This window comes from Dysidea avara, chromosome 3, assembly GCF_963678975.1.
Source record: "Dysidea avara chromosome 3, odDysAvar1.4, whole genome shotgun sequence".
Classification (NCBI taxonomy): domain Eukaryota; kingdom Metazoa; phylum Porifera; class Demospongiae; order Dictyoceratida; family Dysideidae; genus Dysidea; species Dysidea avara.
The window spans coordinates 10,766,072-10,793,120 of NC_089274.1; the positions used below are offsets into that span (position 1 = coordinate 10,766,072).

The 27,049-nt window shown below is 36.3% G+C and overlaps 1 protein-coding gene across 1 annotated transcript; it reads left to right on the forward strand.

The window, feature by feature from the left end:
* Positions 1–4,894: 4,894 nt before the first annotated feature.
* On the forward strand, positions 4,895–24,700 carry LOC136249319 (uncharacterized). Its single transcript, XM_066041280.1, has 28 exons — positions 4,895–5,208; positions 5,262–5,556; positions 6,506–6,523; positions 6,803–6,874; positions 6,933–7,019; positions 7,073–7,144; positions 7,968–8,025; positions 8,087–8,274; positions 8,959–9,085; positions 9,145–9,258; positions 11,082–11,161; positions 11,217–11,273; positions 11,340–11,400; positions 13,000–13,190; positions 15,737–15,805; positions 15,854–15,935; positions 16,231–16,433; positions 16,498–16,563; positions 16,614–16,674; positions 16,729–16,964; positions 17,026–17,254; positions 17,301–17,491; positions 17,897–17,956; positions 19,665–19,838; positions 23,694–23,908; positions 23,967–24,007; positions 24,096–24,192; positions 24,252–24,700. The coding sequence occupies exons 2-28, from the start codon at positions 5,314–5,316 to the stop codon at positions 24,553–24,555; spliced, it is 3,396 nt and encodes a 1,131-aa protein (XP_065897352.1). The 5' UTR covers positions 4,895–5,208; positions 5,262–5,313; the 3' UTR covers positions 24,556–24,700.
* The last annotated feature ends 2,349 nt before the right edge of the window (positions 24,701–27,049 follow it).

Genomic DNA, 27,049 nt, shown 5'->3' on the forward strand with positions numbered 1-27,049 from the left:
CCAGTGCCATACATGCCTCTTTCTTTTTCTTCCAAGTAGTAACAAGTGGTAGGACATCACCTTCACAGCATTAAACTGATCATTATGATCCTTTCTCATCATGGTAGCACATCCAAACTCCTGGTAGAGACAAGGGATTATGGCGTATGGGCATTTATCAATATGTCAATCTTTCTCTTCCCTAGTGGTCTTCTGTTTGCATTCGGATATGAGATCTTCTCTTAATTTGCATTCAGATATGAGATAGGAAACCTTTTACAATTTTGTTGTGATGGGTTTTCAAATCTTTACTCTTTGCCTCCTTTTTACAGTGTTCACACACACTAGATGATTTGTACAGCTATTGGCTAAATAATCCTTAGTATAGTAGAAGGAATTTAGCAGGATTAGAGTTACACCTTGTAAAGAACTTTTGATCAATCTAGATCCTCCAGGTAAAAGATTTATGCTATCCAGTGGAGGCTTACAGTTCAACCTAATTGTAGTTTAAGAGTGAGGGATGACTGTGAATTCATTTGCATGATCAATAGAACCTCCTCCATATACTCCATCCCTTACGTGTTACAGAGGATCCAAAGGAGAGGAATGTTGCAGGCCAACATCCTGACATAGTCAAACAGTTGAAGGAGAGAACAAAGTACTACAATTTGAGCAATTACTTATACATTGGGTACTTACATATACATGAAATTGACATCCTGACTGCCTGGCAGACTCCTGTGAGCATTGAAGCATTAATCGGATGGCTGCAGGTTCGAGGCTGCCTAGGTCCAGTCATGGATTTTTTTCTTCACCTTTTCAAACACACTTTCTGTATCAATTTTAAACAGGCTGTGGGACCAGGTGCCCTACAGACTTTCAGCACTTGCACTGTAAAGCCTTAATAAATAAATAAAACATTGATCTTCCTTTTCTAATCCTGCTGGAGTCTGGACCCCTTGGTTGGACTGATTGTTTCATTGCTACAAGTGTGTTTCATTGCTACATGCATGTGTGTGTGTGCGTGTGTGAAGCTATTTAAAATTACTTCCAAGCTTTGGATTCAGCCAAACTAGAAACCAGTTGCGAAACCAGTTGCCTAGGTCCAGTCATGGATTTTTTTCTTCACCTTTTCAAACACACTTTCTGTATCAATTTTAAACAGGCTGTGGGACCAGGTGTCCTACAGACTTTCAGCACTTGCACTGTAAAGCCTTAATAAATAAATAAAACATTGATCTTCCTTTTCTAATCCTGCTGGAGTCTGGACCCCTTGGTTGGACTGATTGTTTCATTGCTACAAGTGTGTTTCATTGCTACATGCATGTGTGTGTGTGCGTGTGTGAAGCTATTCAAAATTACTTCCAAGCTTTGGATTCAGCCAAACTAGAAACCAGTTGCAAAACATGGATATTATGTTATTGACTGGATTTCACCCTCTTTGCAAAAGGTGTTTCGAATATGAGTTCCACTACAGTAAGTTGAGTCTGCAGTGTTACTAGCTATGTACTCAGCTATGTATATCTATGTACCTAGTTCAATGCCAAGTGTACCTTGCATGATTCAAAAACCTAGCTACTGTTCATATCATAGGCTAAGGCCCCACACTTTTTCCACCTCCACACAAAAGAAAACAAGTGGTCTGCTGCTACTACATAGCTATACTTACATACATAACATAGCCAAGAGGTCATATTATCCCTAGAATATCATTGATCATGAGTGTATTTCTGTGTTATAATGACAAAATCTTCATAATTGATGAAATACTATTACAACCCATAACACAAATTACAAGTAAATTAACTCTAATACTACAATTACATTACAGTACCACGACGATGACTACTACTACTACTACTACCAATCATTATTGAATTACACGTACATACAGTAGAGAGCATATACAGTAAGTAAGAGTTATATCATGTAAGAATATATCAGATAAAACTCAGTTTATTTTTATTGATTGTAAAGTGCGAATTGTTAAACTTTCTCTACTACTACTACTACTACTGCTTACTACTACTACTACTGCAGCACCTCCAGCGGATGATCAAACATACCCAAAGTAAGATAGAAGCAAGTAAAGATTGTTCATGTTAGTTGTCATTAGTAACGAATTATTAATTATGGGAGTAGCTGTCTCATTGATGTTCACTTCCTGATATTATAAAGGATGGAATTAAATTTTAGTAATGATGAGACAAGACTTGTTACTGTAAAAGCTAATTGTATGTGGGTCATTTCTGCTGATTTTGACATTAAAATGCAGCCTGGGCGTTTCAACCATAAATCAACTTTGAGTATAATGTAGCTACACAAAGAAAGCAGAAATAGCCAACTTAGTCTAAGCAAAAGGTTAAGGAATTTGTGCAGCCGGCGTGTGAGAAGTAGTGACATTCATACACCAGTGAAGGCTAGAATACATTCTGCAAAGATCAATGAAATACATGACATTGCAAAGGACTATGTAATTCCAGTAGTGAGTTTAAAGGATCTGTTGTACAAATCATAGAAACATTATTTTGTCAAACCTTGCCGAATTCCACTGTGAATAATAATCTTGGAGTTTTGGCATTGGTCTCAAGGAGTATTATTATTGATTTCAAGGCTAGCATCTTCAAGCATCCCCATGCAACAACGTCCAAGAAATGTTAACCCCGCCACACCCATGGCCACACACCAGACAACAGATCAAAATGTATTATTATATGAAGTTGATTTTTGTCTAGGAAGACTTCCATCTTGGATTTCTATTGACTTAATGTCTGCAACCCAAAACCTATAGACCCACGAATTAATGAATGAATTTTCTATACACCTTTGGCTAATTCTAAAGAAGGTTCAGTTGGTCAAAGAAGGCAGTTAACCCAAGAAACGTATACCAACAAGAAGCTCTAAGTTATGTAAATATATTTTATAACTGTTGCTCAATGTTGGGCAAGTTACTTTGTAAAAGTAACTAGTTACATATTACATACAACTGAACTATTTAGTTAGTTACATATTACTCATAAAATAAAGTAACTGTAATAATATTACATATTATATTACTTTGTATCCACAGCCTTAAGCTGTCACGTGTGAAACTACCACTTTATCACGTGACATGATTGCGTTGTTGGACAATGTGCAAATCTTGGTTATAAGTAAGAAGCTGGTGAATAAGCTTCATTTGGTAGGCTTTGTTATTTCGTTGTGGCTGGGCGTTACTTAGTGGATAACTAACGAGATTAGTAACTACATTACTTGTAGTAATAATATAATGTAATATAAGACTTGTTACAGTAACTATCTTACTTAGGTAACACGTTACATTTGTAAGTAAAGTATCTTGAGTTATATTACCTGTTTTTATAGCGTATTTCGTTATATACTTAGTTACCACAAAAGTAATAATATTACATAACGTGTTACTTATATAACGTGTTACTCCCAACACTGCTGTTGCTACCAAATGCTATACAGTTTACGCTTTATGTAGTTTAGCGGTATGCACTTAATTAATATGTAGTCATCTGTTCCATGTGTCCCCACCCACCAAACTTCATTAATGTTACTTCATATGAGATGCCTGTACATTTATAGTACTAACAGATTAGCCTACAAAACTGACAAAGTCAGATACGTAGCTGGTAAATGTTAGGACAAAAAGTTTGTGTAATGAAGTTGGTGTAGATATGGTTGCTTGAGTTCCATCAAGAGTACATCAGGTCACAATAGAACACATCAAAGTATCCGAGGTGAGTGGGAGAATGAAGTGATGTATAGGATCATAAATAATAGCTGCCCTACTGAATTAATCTTATGAAAATAACTTTATGAAACATCTATCAATAGCGATAAATTGGTTTGGTAAAGGCTGACTGATCATTATTGAGTGGCCACACATGTGAAGAGCATTTACAAATATTTCACATGGAAGGCCACAAATGGCAGCATATTTAATTATACTGTGGCTGCACTTTGAAATAGTCAGATGCAACACTAAACTAAAAACAATCTTATCTTGATATCTTCTCTGCATATTATGTAGAATAGGCTCTGATCTTGTAGAGCTCAAAGTACAATTAATGCATCAAAGGTATGCAGAAATTCACTACACTTTGTGATGCAACACACATTGTAGTGTGTATGAGAAACAATTGCAGTTTGTATACTGTAGATGCAACACACAACCTTATCTTAACATCATCTCTACATACATAATTATGTTATAGCAATGGAACACAAGCTTTGGTCATGTAGAGTTCAAATTAGAATGCATCAAATGTATGTGGCTTTTGAATATTTTAAAAGTTTCTCAGTTGGTTGAATTACCAAATGGAGAGAGCAGGATCACCAGATAACACATAATAAATATGTTGTAAATGGCATTGATTCAAAGCAAGCTATATGGTGGCCATTGGGTGTCTTGGTTCACTAAATGACTGTAGGTCAGACATTGCACAAGTATCAAATTGTGCTGGTCTAGACGGGAGCTTTGTATTCAGGGCTAGCAGTCAGCTTTCCAAAATTGATTTGTCAGTAACAGAGTGAAACTTCTTTAAAATTGTCTGCCACTAAAATTCTGCAAATTAAATCCATGCACTCCATTAGTCTTCACAGAACATAGCCAGTTGCGGTCTGAACATCTGGTCCTAAGTCAGTGGCTTCTTACACAATACACAATTTCCACTTCTTATTCAACTGGCCTTTTTGTCACCAGTGACTTTTTCTGGACATTTATTAATGAAACTAGATGAGAATGATAGGTATTCTAAATATCTTATCGATGTCAGTAGAAACAACTTAGTAAATTCAACTTGCCTCTGTCATGTAGCGAGTTAAAGCACCCTGCTTGATATATTAGGAGTTGAACATCACTGAGACGGCTAATCCCACAATCAGAATTTCGTTACAATGACAACTAACCCCACAATCGATCTTATGTTTATTTCCCCGGTTTATTTCTAGTAAGTTTGCCTGGAGGTGCCGCTAATATAATATAAGGGCAGTTTCAGCAATGGTAAGCTGCAAGTTTTAATTTAAGAAAGTGTTCCGTTTCGTGGTTTAGCCCATGATTCCGTTCTGTTCCGTTCCGCACCTTATAATTGATGATCTGATGGTAATCAGGTTGATATAGGGATTGACTGATGGAGGAATAGTTTCTTGAAAAGATTCATTGAAGCGAAGTCTCTGTAAATCAGTTAATCAGCAAGAAAGCCTGATGCTGCTAAACACAATGTAGGCAACTGGCTCACGTGAGGCCGTCATTGCATTACACTTGTATGGTACAGTTGGCAGTGATAAATAACCAGTCACTGACAATGGAATCAGACAGAGTTGAGAATGGACTTTTCACGTGTACTATTCACAGTACTGGTTGGTATATTTTTGGTGCACAACATACAACTATCTCATGGTTGTGCTCCCAGTTGTGATGCCAGAGGTGCAGGTGGTAGTAGTGGTGGTTCTGGCGGTAACAGTTTAGTGATGCCAACTGCCGACCCCAAAACTATTCAAAGAGTGGTGGTCACTAGTGTAGAAGAGGCCAGAGTGAGAGGGGCTTGTCACAGCATCTGCATCACTACCGTAAGACTTAGCTATAGCTAAGTACATTGTACATAGCTAAGTACTGAATAGATTTCCTTGTACCATACAGTTAATGGTGTAGCCATAGCAGCTCTTCTAATCATCATTGAGCAACTTCAATGTTACATATCGTATAATGTATGTAGCTACACATGCATGCAACATGAACAGCTTGTCATGTTGAGTCATAATGCTAGATGTTCTAGAATGCAATAGCATTGCATTCTCCCTGACGCATTATTTTACAAGGTTAAACATGGTTTCAAAGTAATGGTCTTACTTAAAGTACCACCTTGGTTTTTATTTGAAGTCAATAGGTGATTTTGTTTCAAAGTTATGACTATTTATATTAGTCATAAAATTACCCTTGTCATTTGTATTTAGACCCCAAGGGTAAATTCCAAAAATTTTGCTAATAAAAATGGTCATAACTTTATCTAATTAGTGACGCGCATGAATGGATTAACAAGATTCCACTGTCCCTATCTACTATCTAGTGAAACCACAGCCAAGGGAACGGGCTTGGCAAAATCAGCGGGGAAAGAAGACCTTGTTGAGCTTGACTCTAGTCTGACTTTGTGAAATGGAGTGAAATGGAGTGAAATGAGCTATTCACTTCAAACAACAGTTAAGTTGTTTCTTAGGTCAACACCTTTAATTTGAAACCATGTTTAACAGCGTAAAATAATGACCCAGGGAAATAATTACAGAAATGGTGAATTTTCAATGTAAAAATGACTGTAAAGGTCACCAAAGGTCAAATCTACAGTGGCACTATATCAAAAAATATATTATAAGAAGTGTGCATTGTGTGGAAAGTTTCATAATTGTATCACAATGTGCACGAGATGTCCATTTTTTGCACTATATCGTACCATTCTACTATACGTAAAATTCAATATTGTGTTTGTCGATCATTATTATTATTATTTTATTGTTTCCTCTGTAGAGTGATGTTCAATATGAAGTAAGTCGAATACAATAGATATACACATATGACTACATAATGTAGCTAGCTATGTGTAAGATATGTACGCATGTACACACATGACACATTTACAATAATTATACATTGGCATGCAGCATTACTGATGGAATATGGACATGTAGTGTATATTAGGGTGGTACCCTGGAAAATCAGATATCTAATAATTCAAAGAGTTGAAATGCACAAACCCTCTAAATAACACAACATATTAATTGATTTTGTACTGTTAACCACAATCTATACTACCATTGTATACAGAATACAACCACCTTACCATTGTGGCCTGCTGTACATGAACTGAGTCAGTCAAACTGTTCTAGGATATCATTTGTAAGTGTTATTTAGGTCAGAATTATTTAGATGGATAACTGTGCACATGTTTTAATAGTATCTACAATGTCTTGATGGGTGTGTGTCCAGAGGATTTCATCATACAGATAGTTCATTTTCAACTACGCAGTGCCAAGATGACTGTGTAAGTCATACCATTTTCCTAGCTATATATGTAATTGTAAAATCATTCCGCAGACTCAAAGTTGCAATTCTACTTGTTTTAATCTGGGAACATGCAACATTGGTGGTGAATGCAGTTTAGGATGTGTAAGTTTTAGCACAAGTCCCAGTGTGTGAGTGCAATATCTACAGTATCACCCAAATCCAAGGCAACACTGAGGTCATAAGTGGCTGAGATATATTACCTAAGGGATCATCCATTATTTTCAGCATTTTCACAAGAGTACAGAGAGTACACTAGGGGGGAGGGGGTTAAATTCACCTGCACACTTTTTGAAAATGGTGGTCTTAGCAGCACAGTACTAGTGTTTGGTTAAAAATAATGTTAACTGTGTGGAAACTGGGTTGCAGAATGATTGTTTGTAGACCAGTAGCTAGTGTACACAAGGTTCCAAGTAATCAACATTCTGTAAGTCCTTTAAAGTAAACAATTTAAACTGGTTATTCAGATATAGTATAACATCAATATGTTATGCTTTTGAGTAGGAGAGAGGAGATAAATGGAAAAAGCACTTTTGTATGCTTGTGAAAATGTTGAAAATTATGGATGGTCCCAAAGTAATATTCCAGTGTAAATCATAGCCTTTAAACCATGTTAGGATGATTTCTAGCACCATAAAGATTTGCATGAACAAAGTGTGATATATGTAACGGCTTAAAGTTACTGAGCATAAGTATGTTTCTATCTTAACTATCCTGTCATGCACCACTCTGTAATTGTACAACACGTACGTGGCTATATTTTCCCTCCCACACTGTGGATGATAATTTGATATTTATTATCCATGCCCTGCAATGATCACCCCTGCACTTGTTTGATCTACCTACACACTGGTGTATAACCATTCAACATATAAACATGTAATGTAGTGGGCAATTTGAAACTCATTCGTGTAACTCTATTATACAGAATGGTAGTGGGTGTAGAATTGGTTGTCGCGAAGGAAGGAGTCTTAATGTTTCTGTTGGTGAGGTAGTCTTTGTGTATATTGTCACTTTACAAATTAGGTGTGTTCTATTAATGTTTAGGCCAACAAGCAGCCGCACCCTCAAACTCAGACATAAATGTTTCGCTCACTTCAGCTGTTGGTTCATTTCTACTGGATGTACAAGCCACTCAACCAAACAACACCATCACATTATCATCAGTACACTCATTTGTGGTTAGGATAGATGGCACAGTTGATGGTGATAATATCACCAACTATTGGTGGATGGTGAGTAGCAACTTTCTGACAGTAAACATTTGTATGTCATCTGTATAATATTTGCTGTGGCTTCTTAGTGTAACCAGGCTTCCATATGCACCATAGTCATATTGTACACATTATCATAACTTCCAGCCTCAACATTTCATGTTCAGTTGTGAGCCTATATACACTGTGTTACAAGAGCTTACTCTATAGCTGCACTATCTCAAGTACATCAATGTATTGTATTGTATTGTATTAATGCTTTACAGTGACCAGCACTGAAGGTCTGCAGCAACATGTGCTGCAGCCTTAGGATTACCTAATGTGTACACATACTTTACATGAGCAGCTGTATGTTCAGGATATACACTGTATAATGATTATAGTGATTTGTATCATGGTATGTATGACCAAATAACATAAAATTTGCGTGAGGAAGAGTAGTTTTATTATCTAATTATCAGTTACATTCATCCTGTCCCTTGTAGCTACTTGAGAAATTATTGGGTTGTATAGGAAGAGAGTTGTTTCATTATCTAATTATCCATTCTGTCCCTTGTACATGAGAAATTATTGGGTTGTATTATTTCCTTTTTTAATGGTCAGTGTTTTCATTACAAATTATTGCTAATGGCCATTATGGTATTCACATATTCTCTTTGACTATTGCAGTGTGCCAATGCTTGTCAATCTTTGTGTATTTTCTAGAGAGATTTTGAAGTGACAGAACTTGATTTGCACGAATTTGTTTGCAAGGAAGTTGAGTTGTCATTTGCAATTATCAACCAACCTGGTGTGTCAGACTTTTCACCAATTAAAAGAATCTGTGTTGAAGGTAAACAATTATTAACATACTTGTTCATTGCCATTTTTTAAACATTTGTTCCTGTGTAGGTTCCACTTTAGCACCACCTCCACATGTAGAAATCACGTTTGAAGAAAAGGTTAAGAGTAGAGTAACTAGACGTGGATCATTCACAGTGAACGTAAGCTGGACTCATCCAACTGGTATGTTCATGTCACTATAGTGTGTGCTAGTCTGTTTTTGATTACAGAATCCTTACTCAGTGCTATTTAATGTGGCTATACCTTGGGTACTACTTGTGCAAGTGATGGAGTGGCTTCTTTGCTATGATATCACATACCTATGTGTGTGTGTGTGTGTGTGTGTGTGTGTGTGTGTGTGTGTGTGTGTGTGTGTGTGTGTGTGTGTGTGTGTGTGTGTGTGTGTGTGTGTGTGTGTGTACCACTTTCACACCTCAGATCAAAGGAAAGCCAGTGCATATATATCACATATATTGCACTGGTTCAGAAAAGTTAATGAGATATATACACTGTAAACAGTGTGTATATCTCATTAAGGCAGTGCGTTTATCTTGTTAACTCAAAATATTGCACAGTTAAGTGTGCGTATATCACATTAACCCATTCCAAGAAATTCTCACATTTCTTTGATATCCTTTGCTATCTCTTTGTGCCATTATATAGTCACACATCTTAAGATCAATTGTGGTCTTTGTAGTTTCTCAAACATAGATAATATATGGGTAAGGTATATACTATCTATGCTCAAAGCATGTTGAGTAGTTCCTTTGACTGAAATGGAGCTGTTTGTAATACAGGTTAGCTCTATAACACTGTACTGATAAGTTCTAGATAAGTCACGTTTGGATCTCCTGTGTCTTCCTTGCTCACTGTATAAACTCACAATCAAACTTTTGATGACTGCGTCGTTGCACGTACGTTTGAACCCTTAGCACGGCAATGCCTTGTCATTATTCTTAAGTTGTTTCCAGTGTCCACTATCAAAATTCACAAAGCCCAATATAAATACACTCGTGAAGCATGCCAGCAGTTTCCCACACGTATAGGTGATTAACCCACATGGCACTTATTAGTTATACCACAGGCATTTGTGCTTTGCCTGATATATACGCAGTTGCACTCGGGCTAACGCCCTCACGCTTGTGCGTATATATCAAGCAAAGCACTCATGCCTGTGGTATAACTATTACATATATTTCTAGTGTTGACATTTTAGAAGGATTGGTGTGGTCTCATTATTAGATGGCTTCAAATGCAGTCCCTGAAACACCAAAAAAGAGATAATTATAATAGAAACTATTGTTGTGGCTAGTCTTTTTAGTTAGTTTAGTGAACATGTAAAGCTTCTACGTACAAGTAAATAATGTCTGGCTTCATTATGATACTTGTATTAAATGACGTGATGAATATGTTGGTAGTTAGTGGGTACACCGGGGTGGATCTAGACATTTTAAAAGGGGGTTCCACTCTGGAACATGGTAATCACATATTCGGTCTAGCTACCTAGCGGTAATATTTCATAGTAAATAATTACTCTTCAGCAATGTCTCACTGTTAAATTTTACCATTTAAGCCTTAGAAATGCAACTGAAGTCTTCATAAGTAACTGCAATAGCTTCAAAACCATCAAAACCATAATTATTTTTAGAGGAGCCTATTGCATATGTGTAGCAGTTTCAAGTGATTTTGCAGTTCAGAAATTTTGTCATTAGTAGTAATTGCAATGAGTACTTATTTGACCAATAAACTGATTTTGGTGTACTGAATTAAAGAAAAAACTTGGCAGCAGCTCATCAAGTAATATTAAGGCTCTTCCAAAAAAGGGGGGTTCCATGGAATCCTTTGATCCCTCCCCTGGATCCACCCCTGGTACATATATTCTACTTTACTGTGCAATAATCATATCAGTTGTGTTACACACACATCCTGACTATGAGTGGATTCATGACACTGTTGTTGTGACCACTTATGCCACCATCTGTGTCGATGACTACATGTTGTTACAGATTTACCATTGTCTGAGGTTCAATATAGGGTCAAAATTGTTGGAAGAAGATGCAAAGACTATGAGATAATTGTACCTTCTGTATGTTAACATATCACGTAGTTGATACAGTGTTTAACAGTTGCTAATTTTGTAGAACATAACTAGTGTTTCAGATTCAGGATATACCCCATTCTGTGATCTAACTATCATGGTAAGATAAGTTCATAATGTTATACACAGCTATTAGTGATAGCTACGTATTGCTTGTACATCATAGGTATCAACTCTGTTTCGTAATGGTGAGAGCAACCCCAACACAACAGATATTAAATTGCAATGTAAGTTGTAGTGTATACTTTATGTAGTTATAGTCACAGTATGATGGCCAGTACAAATATCAGATGTACTTTGCATCACAGACATAATGTTATTAGCGTACACAGTTGTTTCTGTGCATAAGCATTTCTCTGTTCATGATACCAAGTAACAGTTATGTATTTAAAAATCTCAGGAGTGAGGGGGGGATGGGGTTCTGGAAACCCCCTCCAAAGTTGGAACTTGTGGGGTTGCAACATGAACACCATTAAGACCATCATAGTTTCGTTAGTCTGGCAGCACAAAATTGCAGAAAAAATGGGAGCAGGGGCAGGGTAGTATAGCAATAGTTGTAATAGTAAACTTGTATTGATTCTTTAAAGTGAAGAACAAAGGTGTGCGTTTAAAAACCTTTATAAAGGTCATGATACAATGGGGTACAATTTAAAATGGGTATTAATAAAATAATAAATGTTAAGAGTAACTTGAAATTTAAGTGAATAAGTTCAGTAAGAACTAGCTATTTCTTGTTTCAATCAGATATGCATGATCATTACAACATTTGACCAGCCATAAACCTGATCAGGGTTGTCCAGAGAAATTAAGGGGCCCAGGGCAAAGAGTTAAAGTGGGGCCCCAGGGCAAGGAGGGTTCCACTCTGAATCACAACTTCAGCCTAGCTGTAAGTCAAAGACCAAAAAAAAAAGGTCATTACGTTTCAACAATGACAATAGCTGCCCCTCACTAACTATATCTCCTTATTTATAACTACATACATAGTTTGCTACACTGCTTCTCTGGAGAATATGGCGACTGCTGTATTAGAGTATCTAGATATTGACTGCTCTATAGAGTATGTCGATCTTTTTAACAGGTATTCAACAGGGAGCCCCTTTCAGGCTGGGGCCCTGGGAAAAATGCCCCAGTTCCCCCCCCTGTGGGAGGCCCTGAACTTAATTATTGATATTTAGGGTACCAAGTAAGCAAAAATTTTTTATTGTCCATGAACTCATGAATTTCAGTAAATTTGAAGTATTTTAACATTCAAATCTGTGAGTGACTGGATGTTGCTTCCCCAGACCCTTGCACTTATTACTCACTACCAAACCTGGAAACTACTCTTAAAACACCATATTTGAGGAGCATCACCAGGGGATCAGAGTGAAAAAGAAAGTAGTAAGGCTCTTTCTAATGCTGCAGAAGGAAGCTAGCTATAGTAGTCTAGGGGGAGGAGGTCTGGAAACATACTCCCCCTGTAAAAAAGTACTGCATGTTCACTACTTTTGAAGTTTGAAAGCTTTTAATTTCAGTAAAAAGTCACTCCTACTCTAATGCACTTGAGCATCACCAAAAAACCTTGATATCAAAATATCAAATCAAATACAACAGTCAACTATATGAATGCTTCCTTTATACACTGTATGGCTGCTTGGTACACATAACAAATTTGCTGTCCTGCAGATCTCAATATATTGAACAATTTAAATCCTGATCCTTGCTCATAAATGAAAACCTGACTTTTTATTGACAACTGTAGTGTTTGCAAAGGGGATGTATTTAGTTAATTATGAGTGTAGTGCTAACTACAGTATTACATGCATAACACCTTGTACATCTTACAGATCCTACAGAATATCTATTGCTTAGCCAAACACCAATACAAGACAAATACACTGGAGACTACAACATTACTCTCTACTTATCACTACAGAGACATGACCCACTATTGCTAGCCTCTCTAATATCATATAGAGTGACAATTTTTCGCTTTGGAATACTGGCATCAAATGAAGTGAAAATATTAGACAATGTGGTAAGTAGCTAAGTCTTTGTGCATAGCACATGCATGTATCGATGCAATGTTTGTATATATATATATATATCATACAGTACGATAGTACTGTATATTAGGGACATCGAAGGTGTGGGGGCGATCCATGATATAATATAACCCAAAAACCTGCCGCGATTGTTCCTCACAACGACATGACAGTATTGGTTGGGTAAAACCAAGCTCAAAAGTGTCTTCAGATCGACCCGAAACGTTTCCGTCAAGTTGCTACAGAATTTTTTAAAAAATTTAGTCAATGGAATTTTCTACTGCCTGCCTACCTGCCTGACACCTTCAGTCAAGCGTAGCGGAAAACTGGCTACAGCTACAGCCCTAATTCTTTCGCAGAAACGTTTCTAGATCGCTTAAGAAAAAACCTTTGGTATATTGATAAACATACAATGTTTGCGCTATTGTCTTACCTTTTATCCTTCTTTACCATGGCCATCAGTCAAGGTTCTACCGTGGAGTGTTAATAGACTATAGTACGGCTTCCATACCAGTGTATATTGCATCAAACTATTCGAATACTCGTGGTCGCCGGTTGTACCAAAAACACACGCATACGTCAGACTCGCTGTTGATATCGATCAGAGAGAGCAACTCACGGCGAACTAAATAGCAATGTGTAAGTCAATAAATATAGTTTAATTAGTAACAATGTTAAACCGAGTCAGGTCATCCAGGTCCTGCTTTACAGATTATTCGGGTCTGACCCTACGTGCTAAATTAAATGTAGATGTGTTACCACACGTCATGGCGTAGCTCTGCTTCTTTTGTGAGCCACGCCCACTTACGTAAATTACAGTCTGTAGACATGGTAGCCACGTCCATTCATCAGTGTGTAGGTATGCACGAATCCACGCCCACTTACGTACATTACTGTCTGTAGACATATGGTAGCCATGCTCATGTAGATATGCACGAATCCACGTCCATTATTGTCTGCAGGCTTATGTAGAGCCACGCCCACTGATTAGTTGTTATTATATGAGTCATAATCTAGTATAATAGTGCTGTGAGTAACTCAGCAGATATTTAGTGGTCATGAGCTTGCAAAAAAAACTTCACAAACAAGTATAAGAAAAAATTGGGAATTTTAAATTAGATTAGGGACAATGTATAATGCTGCAATAAAAAGTACTGAAACAAGCTGGATCGGAGTAGTACGTAATTTCCAAATACTGTAAAACAATAAGAAGTGAGTATCCCTACTGTGCAAATACTGTAAAACAATAAGAAGTGGGTATCCCTACTGTGCATTGAGTGTACAGTAGGGATACTCACTTCTTATTGTTTTACAGTGTTTGGACATTACGTACTACTCCGATCCAGCTTGTTTCAGTACTTTTTATTGCAGCATTATACATTGTCCCTAATCTAATTTAAAATTCCCAATTTTTTCTTATACTTATATATATATATAATAGTGCATGGAATTCTATTATATATATATATATATATATAAAATAGTGGAATTCTATAACAATGATCAATTTTCTTTCACCGATGCTTTAAAGTGGAGATTCTTAAAGAAAGACTTGCACCACTATAATTAGTAGAATATTTTCAGTTCACAAATATGTGCCACAACCAATGTACTATATATGCTGGATTTTTGAAACAACGGTCCAAATCACACATTAGAAGATGAACGTTTTTAAGGAATTCAAGTCAGTATGCCTTGCAAAAGATAGCAAGCATACATATGAAATTTACACTAGAGATGCATCACTCTATTACCATTCAGACCACTTCCAGTGCTTGTAGCTACTTAGAGAGTTTCCCGCTGAATAAGATAGAAAATCTGAGCAGTTTGATGAGCAAAGTATTATCAATAGTGCTAACAGTTGGACAAGCAAAGTAGTAATAAGAGTGTTTTAAACAAAGGGGTGGGGAGTGGCTGGGTGGGCAAGAGATAGACCTCAAAATGGAGGCAGACCATGATTGAAGTCCAGACACAAGATTACAGGGCTGTGCTGGCTTCTTAGTGGTTGATATGCAGCAAAATCAACAGAGTAAACGTTTTGCCAACCATCCACCCATACACCATTCTTGCCAAGCCAGGTTCTTCATAAGGCCATAAACCACCATTCGAGCTTGCCAAACCACCATTCGAGCTTGCCAAACCACCATTCAAGCTTGCCACACCACCTGTCTCCTAAGATCAGCCTCTAGTAGTTTGAGTAATAAACCAGTAGTATAACACTGTAGCTATCCACTAGTGGTGTTAGTTTGATTTTGACTGTTGTGTGATTTGGATTGGTTTTGTAATTTACTTTAGAGTGATTTATGCCAGTTTACTCAAATGCTAGTTGGCTGGGCTAATCATACCTGTACTGACACTTTTACAAGAAGCGTTTTAATAGTGTACAGTGGTTTATGAGTTCTTAAGTTTGTTTATGAACTTGTTAGCCTACACATGACACTAATGAAAAACAGTACGACAACACAATAAAAGCTATTTTAAATTCTTTGCAGGTATCAAAAACAAAATATTATATTTGCTAATGTATTTTACATTCTAGTACAACTACAGCACAAGTTTTCTCCTCATACCTCCAAAGGATGGAAGTGAACTCTCTTTTGCATATTTGGTACCTCACATTTTTCTTAATCACATTGTTGAATTGATTCTTTCATAGATAAGTGTACGACAAATAGATAATTTAATGTACAGAGGCTCAGTTCGTGGTCCCTCCTCAGTTTTAACAGGATCTATTAAAGGTGTGTTGATTGTGTTTGTTGTAAGAATTATTATATAATATTAACAATATTGTGTTACTCAATAATGATTGTAGTGTAATTATGTAGTAACAGTTTACACATACCCTATAATTGTAACCAAAAGAACAATCTATTATGAAAGTAATTGAATTACACAACTATGGTATGCTCACATGTTTCTATGTACATTTAAGCTAAAGGTATCAATCATGTCACTTCTTTTGGCAGCAAAGCAAGTTATCATTGTTTTATGGTGTGCAAGCACAAAATAATAACCATTGCACATATCATGCAGGACGTCCTCCATCCATGATTGAAGGGGCTGAGATATTAAATGGGACAGTTGATGTAGGAACAAATTGTATACTACTGGATATCACTTGGGAGTCACCAAATCGATTTGGAAAACTGAAACATTATGAAGTAGTATTATTATCAGCTGAATTTGACAATCCAAATGCAACTGTCAATCGCACATTTGCAAGCAGATCCTTATCAGTAAGTATATTTACAGTGTTCAAAATTTTCCATAATCAGTGATGTCTTTTCTTTTGTACTATAGGCCAATCAGACATTCTACACTTTGAATTCTACAATTTCACAAGAAATTGGAATATATTTACTACAAGTGAGGATTGCACTGGTATTCATGCATGTGTGCTAGAGACAAAATTTTAGATAAACTCAGAAAATGAAATTGGATTGTCACAACCTGCACTCATAAGGTTTAATTTATCAGGTAATGTCATTCCATGAGTTCATACTACTTGTTAACTTCACATATTTTCTGCAGACTACATTCCTGTCCATGAGACTTTGCCAGCACCTACTCCAACAAATAAATCTATTAAAAAAGAGGACAAAACTACACCTACTTATGCTTATTACATCATTGGTATTGGTGGTGCATTGTTGATAACAGTGTTAGTGTTGGTGATCTGCTGTTGTGCCTACACCTGTTATGTAAAATGGGCTAATAGAATTGTACTGCCTCCATCTATAAAAGATCCTTGGGGACCGCTATATTATGTAAGATATAAAGTTTACATGCAATGCTTAAAAATTAATTTTATGTAACAATTCGTCCCAGGATGATAGCGGGAAAGAGGTTGAGATAAGCTTGGGTGAACGACCGTCTATCATAGCTGACACTTGGGAAATTAGTCCTGATCACATATTAAAAGGAAAGGCACTTGGCAGTGGATTCTTTGGGGAAATTTACAGGTGTACCATACAAGGTCCCATCAGTACACCGTACACTGAACGAAACCAGTTATCAAAATGGATAGCATTGCCAGCTGCTGTCAAGATATTAAAAGGTAACATCTAATATACTTTACCACTGATCATTTTATATATGCACAGATACTGCTACTGAAAAAACGAGATCAGATTTTATAAAGGAGATTGAGTTGATGAAAAGAGCAGGAATGAAATACAACAGTCATGTAGTGTCCATGATTTGCTGTACTGTTAATGAAGAACCTAATGCTCTTGTGCTGGAATATGTTGACCATGGTGACTTGTTACAATACTTGCAAAAGAACAAAGTTTTTGTAAGTTGGTGATGTGCTTGTCCTTTGCACGTATAGTCAATTAGTAGCTGTGTGATTATAAAGAACTTCAGAACAAAGCAAGTTCTTCAGTTAACTACTTATCTATATGTCCAGTTAATTCTGAAATTAGTATGAAGGGTTGAGGGGGAAATATGGTAAACAAGGAATGATTACCAAATTTCAGAATTCTTCCATCTATCAGTTTTATGACTGTGGAAGTTTACCTATACAAAATGTAGCAAATTGATAAACTATATTTGGCACTGTTGTACAGATCCATAATGTATGTACATTTCTACTGTAATTGTATATAGTGGATTGTTTCAAGCACTAGTATGGAAATATCCACATACATACTTTATTTGTTTGCTGCACATTATGTGCAAGTTATATTTGCTACTTCAGGTCATAAAGAATAAGATGACAGAAGATTCAGTTGATTCCAACAAAGCACTCCCTTACTTGGTAAACTTCATGTGCTGTATAGTGCAATCCTTAGATGGCCGGTCAGTGTTTTGGCAAACTTGGAAATCATGTGATCTCTTAAAAAGACTGCTAATATATCTGTAGACTCCTAAATATTGTGCCAGCAGTAATTAATGTAGTAGCAAAAGGGAGGGAAATGGGGCTCACTCTGTATTAAATACTTTTCAATGTAAGCTAAAGCCTGCATTAATGGTCTGTCTTTATCCCTTGCACCTGTCAGAACAGTCATATGATTGATTTAATATGGTCTTATGGATGCAATACATAATTTCAGGAATAATAGGAATCAGAAGCAATTATAAAGTTTTAGCGGTAAAAAAAATTTGTAATCTTATTCAGAAATTCTAATACAACAGTCACAATAGTTATGCTACTCTAATAAAGTAGTCAGAGTCACAAAATATGATATTGAAATACTTTAATATAGCGACCAACTAAAGAGATTAAGTTTATTTAAAAGTTGAAACTTCAATTGAAATGGTGTACACAGCAATAAACGGACATTATTAGCTAAAAATGGTAGTAATAATGGGCATTTCTAAAAAAACATAATAGGTGATATTTTGAAAGCATTAATTTATGAGCATAATAGCCTCATGTCTAGTAATGCTACACACTACTACACTGTACAGGGGCACAGGGAGGGGGTTTGCAAGGGTTTCAGGAACCCCTGTGTAAAATTTAGACTTCTGAGTTTACAGCAGGAATCTAGCACCATTTACGTAGTTTGGCAGCAAAAAATGTGTGAGTAATAGTATATACCACAGCACAACAACAGGAAAGGATTTACAGAGGGGACATAAACCCTCAACTTATTCAAAAGATCAATAATACTGTAATAGAGTAGTCAGGTTTACTCTAATAGAACATTCATGTTAGTATCCATAATATGAAAAGGAACTTCATTGTAGTTGGAAAGTGTTAGTTTTTGTTTTTCATGCATCTTCAAACCAGACATTATAAATGAAGGTGATGCAATACTGATCGTGACCTTATACTACTATAGCTATATACCATAATTCGCTTTTAATTTGCTTTATTTTCGTAATTAACTTTATAATTCGTTTTATTATTGTATTTTGTGATAAAAAGTTTTGTGTAAAAATATTTCGTATGATTTACGTGAATGACTGCTCTATTAGAGTAGTTTGATCTTGTGTAAAAATTTTTGTGTAAGAAATTTTCATACAAATTTTGTATACGAAAATTATTTTACAATGAAAAAAAAACAAATTACAGTAGCTAGACATCCTGTATTTTATCATTCAGGCATACAAAAATAAATCCATGCTATGCATATTTGTAGTTGGAAAAAATGTTTTAATTGTAAGTCATTCCGTTTGTATCAGTGGATTCATGGTCCCTATACTAATGGGATAACATCTGCGTGTCTGTACGTCTCATGATCTCTGTCTCCACTAGCTAGGCTTATCCCAGGGGGCATCATTAATGTACTAATTTTACAGCAATCTGTTGAGTTTTGGGCCACAAAATATTAATAGTCTCTCAGCAGCTGGGGTGCTGCACCCCCAGATCACTGCTTTTGATAACTTAATACTGCTTTTGATAACTTAATACTGCTTTTGATAACTTAATACTGCTGTTGGAAACCCAAATCCTGGCTATGCCTGCCCCCTGCTGTAGACATTTATAGGATGTGTATAGTTGCCCTATTAATCTCCCATAGGAACCAAGTGATCAGTACTCACACTTAGCTCCAAGGGAGATGTCCAGTCCTTATGATCACTTGAGGAAAGTGTTGAGTGACAATGACTCTGCAATAGAGGATCCCTACCCTGACCTGAAGCAGTTACTACCTGTTGATATGGTAACATTTGCATATCAGATTGCTGATGGAATGGTTAGTTTTTATAGTATTATAACAAGTGTAGTTTTGAAAGTGTCATTGGATGTGAAAATCATCATACTGTATAGTAGGGATCACAGAGGTGTGTGTATGTGGCCCATGCAAAAACATCACCCAAAAACCAACCTCACTTTTCCCTGATAGCAATGAAGCGGTATTGATTAGGTAAAATAAGCCCAAACAAGCCTTCAGATCGACCCAAAATGCTTTGAACAAGTTGCTATGAAATTAAAAAAATAAATTGGAATTTTCTAATGACAGAATGACTGATGCCTTCAGACAAGTGCAACTCAATAACGGCTAAGGCTTCTGGCTTGATTTTTTCACTGTTTAATGATGCTTCAGCCGGACACATGCCTTTTGTCATCTATACCACACTATGCCGGCTCGTAGCCGGGGGGGTTCGGGTGTTCTGAAGAATCGCCCTCTTGGAAAAAAGGTCCACAATTTCTGTAAAAAGGTCCCAAGTTTAGTACACAAGCCCAAATTTTCAGTAGCAAAAGTCCATTAGCTACATTTTACTAAAGACCACTAATAAGAATCTAAATTAAATACTCGAAGTAGCTTGTTCAATGCTTGTGATCGAGATACTCTAATAGAGTAGTCAACCACTCTAATAGAACAATCACTCTAATAAAACAGTCACAATTACTTTTCTTTTAAAGCTGTATGTAACTACTTAATTTATTTACATATTGAGATTGTCTAAACTTGAACTTTTATTAAACATAAAAAAATTGGTGGATAAGCCCGCCCATGAATATATAGCATCCATGCTTCAACTCCATGCAATGTGTAATTTCATTGTTTAAGACTTCTACTCCACTACCCCTGTTTATCATGACAGAGTGCTCAATCTTTCCCATTCTTATTCACTGTGACATTCCAATATATTATATTTAGACAGATGCATATGCAGATAGTATTATTACAGTAGCAGTAGAGATATTTTTCCAGATGTCATGTCATCCAGCTGGTCTTGAGCTTACCTAAAAATGTTATTTTTATTGACTGAAATGCCACCAAATTCAACCTTTTAGTATCTATTTTCAAAAAATTTCCTGGGGGAATGCCCCCAGATTCTCCCTAGTTTCAGTGTGCATACCATCTGAATTATGCCATAAAAGGTCCACTTTTCTTCTAAAAGAACCTACCCAGATAAAAAGTCTGGCTACAGCCCTGCTACGTGCGCTGCATTCTTCATGGACTTACCAGTGTTCTCCTTTGTGCCCCATTTGTCTCTGCTGACAGTGAAATGTGTCAATTTGGTGGTAGCGCGTGATGGCTTCTCTTTGTAATGGAAATTTTCTGTATTTTTCATAGTAGCTACTTTGATTGCAGAGGTGCTTTTCAAATGGTCTAAAAAATAAATACAATGATTGATGGTTAGGTTACGAGTTGAATATAGCTGACAACAAAGCATAATGGATACTTCACTTTCACAACTTTCAGATGATAATTGATAACAGGAGTGCACAGTGCCATTTCTTTCTTTGATGTGGTATGCGCTGGTTCACCAGTTGTTGTGAATCCGAGCGATCAAAGTGCTAAGTTGGCTTAGCTCTCCAAGGTTATAAAGCACTTTAATAGGCTCAACTCAACTCAAACATTCACACCACTCATACAAACTGCAAAAGGGGCTTTCTATTTATACTATAAAACTGAATTACCTAACTTCCTGATGAAAGTCTTACAAAAACCACAAAGTCCTAACACAGCAATACAGTCACCTTGACCTTAAAAGGCTGCCTTATATCTATGGTACAAAAGGACGTAACCTAAATAATCAAATTTACATCACTTCCTAATTACAAAACAAAAGTTTTCTATTGCTTGGTGTGTGCATGACATGGGGTCCTATGTCCACCAGTCATAATATTTTACAAAAAAAGGTAAACAAACAAGTACATAAAAATTTGGAATTTTCGACTAGAGTAGGAACCATACACATCGATAAAAAGTAGAGAAATAAGCTGGAGTAGTGCATGATATTAAATCATACTAAAACAATATGTATTATATCCCTACTGTGCATTTCTATTATGGTATCTCACATGAGCACAGAAGGGATATAACACTTCTTATTGTTTTACAGTGATTTAATATCATGCACTACTCCAGCTTGTTTCAGTACTTTTTATCAATGTGCTATGGTCCCTACTCTAGTTGAAAATTCGAAATTTATTCTGTACTTGTATACGTAGGGATACTGCAACTATACTGGCATAATTTGTTTATGTTTTGTGGTAATGACAAAGCCAACCCTGTAATAAACAGTGATAGTTGGAGCCCATCCTGCTTATCTGATTAGCAATTTTGAGTTGAGGTAAGTGTACAACCTAACAGCATTGGCTTTACTAACTGTAATTTTGGTGGAGCATGCGCATTGTAGAGACCGAAAATTTGGTATGGGTTAACTATTGGTAAAATAGGGTAAAAAATGTCAGATACCGGTTTTGCCTAAAAAGTGGGAATAAGCCTTTTCTATAATGACGCCAGAATAAAAAATGGCGACCTCTATTTGGGGGACTGTAATGTTTTCAAGTACAGGTGATATTGGGCGACAAATGAAGATCGATCATTTGTGTGATTCAGGAAGAAGATATCGAGCTAAAACTAACAGGTATGGGTATAACACAGCGGAATAAAATAGTTTACGTGGGTTTTGAAAATTTCGGCTGGTTTCGAAGGTTGAGTAGAAATAACATTCCTTTATATACGTTATAATCATACCTGGTAACTTCGCTTCAATATCACCCTTTATTAACAATGAAATGGTTCATGAAAAACTTGCCGTCATAGGACGTAGTACTCGAAAATATGAGTACCCCAAATAGAAAACCGATTTGACGTCATTATGGAAAAGGTTGATTGGTACAACACTACAATATAATTATGCAGCTGTACAACCAGAGAAATTTTTCAAACTGTTTTAATCTTTAAGTTTTAATCTTTTAAATCTTTAATCTTTAAGGTGAGGATGGATAAGATAGTGTCCCTATAACTTATGTAATATGCTCAGCCACAGTACACACTAATTCCCTGCTAGGTTCTACTGTAGATACAGTACACTGCTGTCATTAATAGGGATTCTGCAATTGTGCTGGCATAATTTTGGGCATAATAGATAAGCGTGGGAAATCAGGAATAAATTAAGCTAGCATTTTGAGGTGATTATAAAGCTTTATCCAATAGGAAAATGTGCAGATTACATAAAAGAATTTGAGAAACTCTAATAGAGAAGTCAGAAATTCTGCTACAACACACAATATTACTACTGTAATAAAACAGTCACTTAAACATGAAATACTGTAATATAGCAACCAGCTAAAAGAATAGGAAACTATTATAAGCTGAAATATCAGTGTACATGGCCTAATACAGCAATAAAAACTAACATTATTGGCCACAGAAGACGACACAATTGACAATATATAGTGGGCATTTCTTAAAAGCATATTAGGTAATTTTAGGAGCTCTGCTCAAAAGATGAATGCTCAATTTTTGAACATAATAGCCTCTTGTCTAGTCATTAATACTAAGTTTGAGCTCTTTAAATACAAATACTGTAATATGTTTTATTTTTAAGAAGAAATTTCGTGATAAATTTGTTTTATGTTACCATCCTGATCCTTTGCAGCAATAGTACTGCAAAAAGCTATCAGCCACACTCTTTGATGCTCGATGTGGCTAGGTTGAAATCAACTACAGTTGGCAGTCCACATAGTTAATGAATGGAAATTTTGTCTAGTATTATGTTAGCATTGTGTAATGTAATTTTCAAGTAATTTTTACAGCATAATGAAAGAATTTGAAATTATGATACTTATGTTTTTAATTATTCTTTAGGAATATCTGTCCAGTCTTGGAATTATACACAGAGATCTTGCTTGCCGTAATGTTTTAGTTGGTAATAACAAAGTTCTAAAAGTTTCTGATTTTGGTTTGGCCAGACAACTAAATGACAACTTGGTCTACTACAGAAGTACAGAAGGAAAATTACCAATTCGTTGGATGGCTCCAGAAGCTATAAGAGACCGTGTCTTCAACACAAACACAGACATGTATGTTAACTGTACATACAGTATGTAACTGTTGATTTGATGTGTATATATGTCATAGATGGAGTTATGGAGTGACACTGTGGGAAATCTGTACACTTGGTAAGAGAATAGTTCTCTCTATACGTATATTATATTGCACGTATAGACTGCGTGCATGCTTTCTTGTTCTGTCTTTCTACAACCTTAGGTGCATTCCCGTATCCTTTTCTTACAAATCATGATGTTCTGGAGGCTCTCCTTGAAGGACAAAGACTGGAAAGACCTCCCAACTGCACTGAAAATCTGTGAGTGTTAACGTTATGACTGTAATAAGCCATAATATACAACATGTGTATCTCAACAGGTATGAAATCATGCTTGACTGTTGGAAAGCTGATCCAGAATTACGTCCGTCATTTTCCTTTTTGAAAGGAAAGACAGAAGAGATGATTCAAAATGCCAACCAGGATTATCCATATTTGGATTTCAACTTAAATGATTACTTGCCATACTGTAATCTCCGGCTTACAAGTGAAGCTGTTAGTACTGAGAATATTCTCAATGACATAAAGGAAGAGCCAGAAGAGGAAGACATGATTGATAAAGATGAATCAACTGAAGAAAACAACATTGAAAAGGAAAGTAGCCCTACTGGATATGGTGTCTAAACTGGACTGGACTTGTGCTACATAGCTAAACACTGTATAATCAACATAGCCAATTGACGTTGTAAATCAAGTAGCTAGTATGTTACTGCATAATATTACAACTCTGTATTTTGTCATTTTATTATGCATGTATGCGTCTATCCCAGGTCCTCAACTCACATGTGTCAAGACACACTACCGTGTGTCGTGCGGCCAAGAAAGCCGGCGCACCACACCGTGAGTATATTGACTGGAAGAAAGAAAACAGCTTTTTCACGCGTGCATAGCTCCATAGCCTCTTCTCCAAAACACACCATTTTGGTATTATAGCTGTCAGCCAGATAGGGTAGGCTACACAACAAATTTGATTAAATTCGCAACAGCCATTTGCGAGATATGGACGTTCAAAGTTTCGTTTTAATTTCTTCGTTTTTTACTTCTTATGGGTTACGGGGGGCTTCGATTTTTATTTCGCACACCTTGCAAAAATTGCTATAAAACGCAAGCGTGTAACTCGATTGCCTCAAACTTTATATTATATATATATATATTTGTTAATGTACAAACTCAATCATGAGTATATTCGTACATATGTAGTTAGCTACTCATTTACAAATTTATATAATCGTTAAATAAATCAAGAGATGGAGCTTGGATAATATGATAATCTAGTTGGTTCCATAATTTTATTGTAAAAGGAAAGAAGGAGTTCATATAAGCATCCACCCTTGTTGGCAACTACAGAAATCTTTGATGGTGACCTCTAGTTGTGGTGTTGCTTGGTCTAAACTGTTGGTGCACATTAATATCTACCATGTCATTAATTATTTTATACATTAGTGAGGCTCTCAAATTATTTCTTCGCTTCTCCAATGTCTTTGGCACAAATAAGGGGTGTGTAACGGTGGATTCACATACCAAGTTTGCTGTGAATCTCAGGAATATCCAAGGAGTTATGAGCGTTTATTCACGTAAAAAAAGGTCCACTTCTGTCAAGGCTACAGAGTAAACCGAGTATAGGAATAACTTGAAGATTGGTGTGTAGATAGGCTGATCATCGTAGCAATGCCTTTTGATAGTTTGAATAGCAATAGAGTTACAGCGACAATTAAAAAGTTATAAAGCAAAAGCCAAACAAATGTAAAAAAATCGCGGGATTGACATACTCTAATAGAGCAGTCAACACGGGGTTAAAAAGGTGTACAAAAAAATGTCAAAAAAGAAACCTTACCAGAGTTCGAACCGGGGACCTCCATACCTAACACCTGCATCTTTAACCACTGAACCACTGCTACCTTGGCTGATCATCTCACTTAATTTCTGCCTTATATTGTTATAAATGAAATTTCTAGTTGAAATCTGCTTATGCACCTATCAATGTATTGCCCCCCCCCCCCCCCCCCCCCCCTCGGGCGTAAGTGGGGCTTTACAGGGGGAATTGATACGAAACTGCTGCCCCACTATGGGGCATTTGACGATCGTTCAGTAAGCACCCAAATATTTTTTGTTGTAACTTCTTTCGCTATGCTGATGTCAAATCCCGAGTAAATCCTGCGTTGCAACTGGGGCCAACGGTGGGGATTTGACACGATAGGTTTTCCCTACTATGGGGCATTTGACATTCGGCTGTGTCAAATCCCCACTATAGCCCCATATATGCCCGAGGGGGAGGGGTAGTGGGGCAATACATTGATAGGTGCATTATAATCAAACGTTTGTAATTTCGTAGATCTACCAATAGAAGTACCTACCATAGGAAGTTGTTACAGCACCAACTTTACTATGATCACTATTTAAGACAAGATGCAACACTTTTTACCAAAACATTAAATTTGATGCCTAAGTTTTATTTTTCTGTTGTATATAGATTCTTAGGACTAGGACTATTACAGGCCTAGTGCCTATTATATTATTCCTGTACTATAATAACTATGATAATAATAATAAAGTACTAGATTGTTCTAGAACATTCTATGTATGTTCTATTAGAAGTCCTCAAAAATGTGCACTCTATTAGAGTATTACAATAAATATTGAATTAAATCATGCAATGAAATTCATTTATAAGTCTGTCTTCAATAATCATCATTGTATCTGCATAGAAAAGAAGAAATGTGAGTAAAACAAACCTCATAGGCTGGTTTTGGGGCCAAAAAAGAAAGCGAAATCCACACAAAAACAGCCAAGCTGTGAAAAAATGGTGCAACCTTAAAAAGCCTGGGTGAAAAAGTTGTAAAATCAAAGGTGGCGGCCAAGAAATGGCTGCAATGATGTTAATGATAAAAAAATTTAATAATGGCTGTGTGCATTGTTAAAATTTAACATCATTGCACCATTTCTTGCTGCCATCTGTGATTTCACAACTTTTTTCACCCAGGATTTTTAAGGCTGCACCATTTTTTCACAGCTTGGCTGTTTTTGTGTGGATTCATTTTGCAATCTGAAAATTTTTAATAACAATAGCACCAGTACTCCACATGATTACTGGTACTGATCATGATGGATGCAGACAACA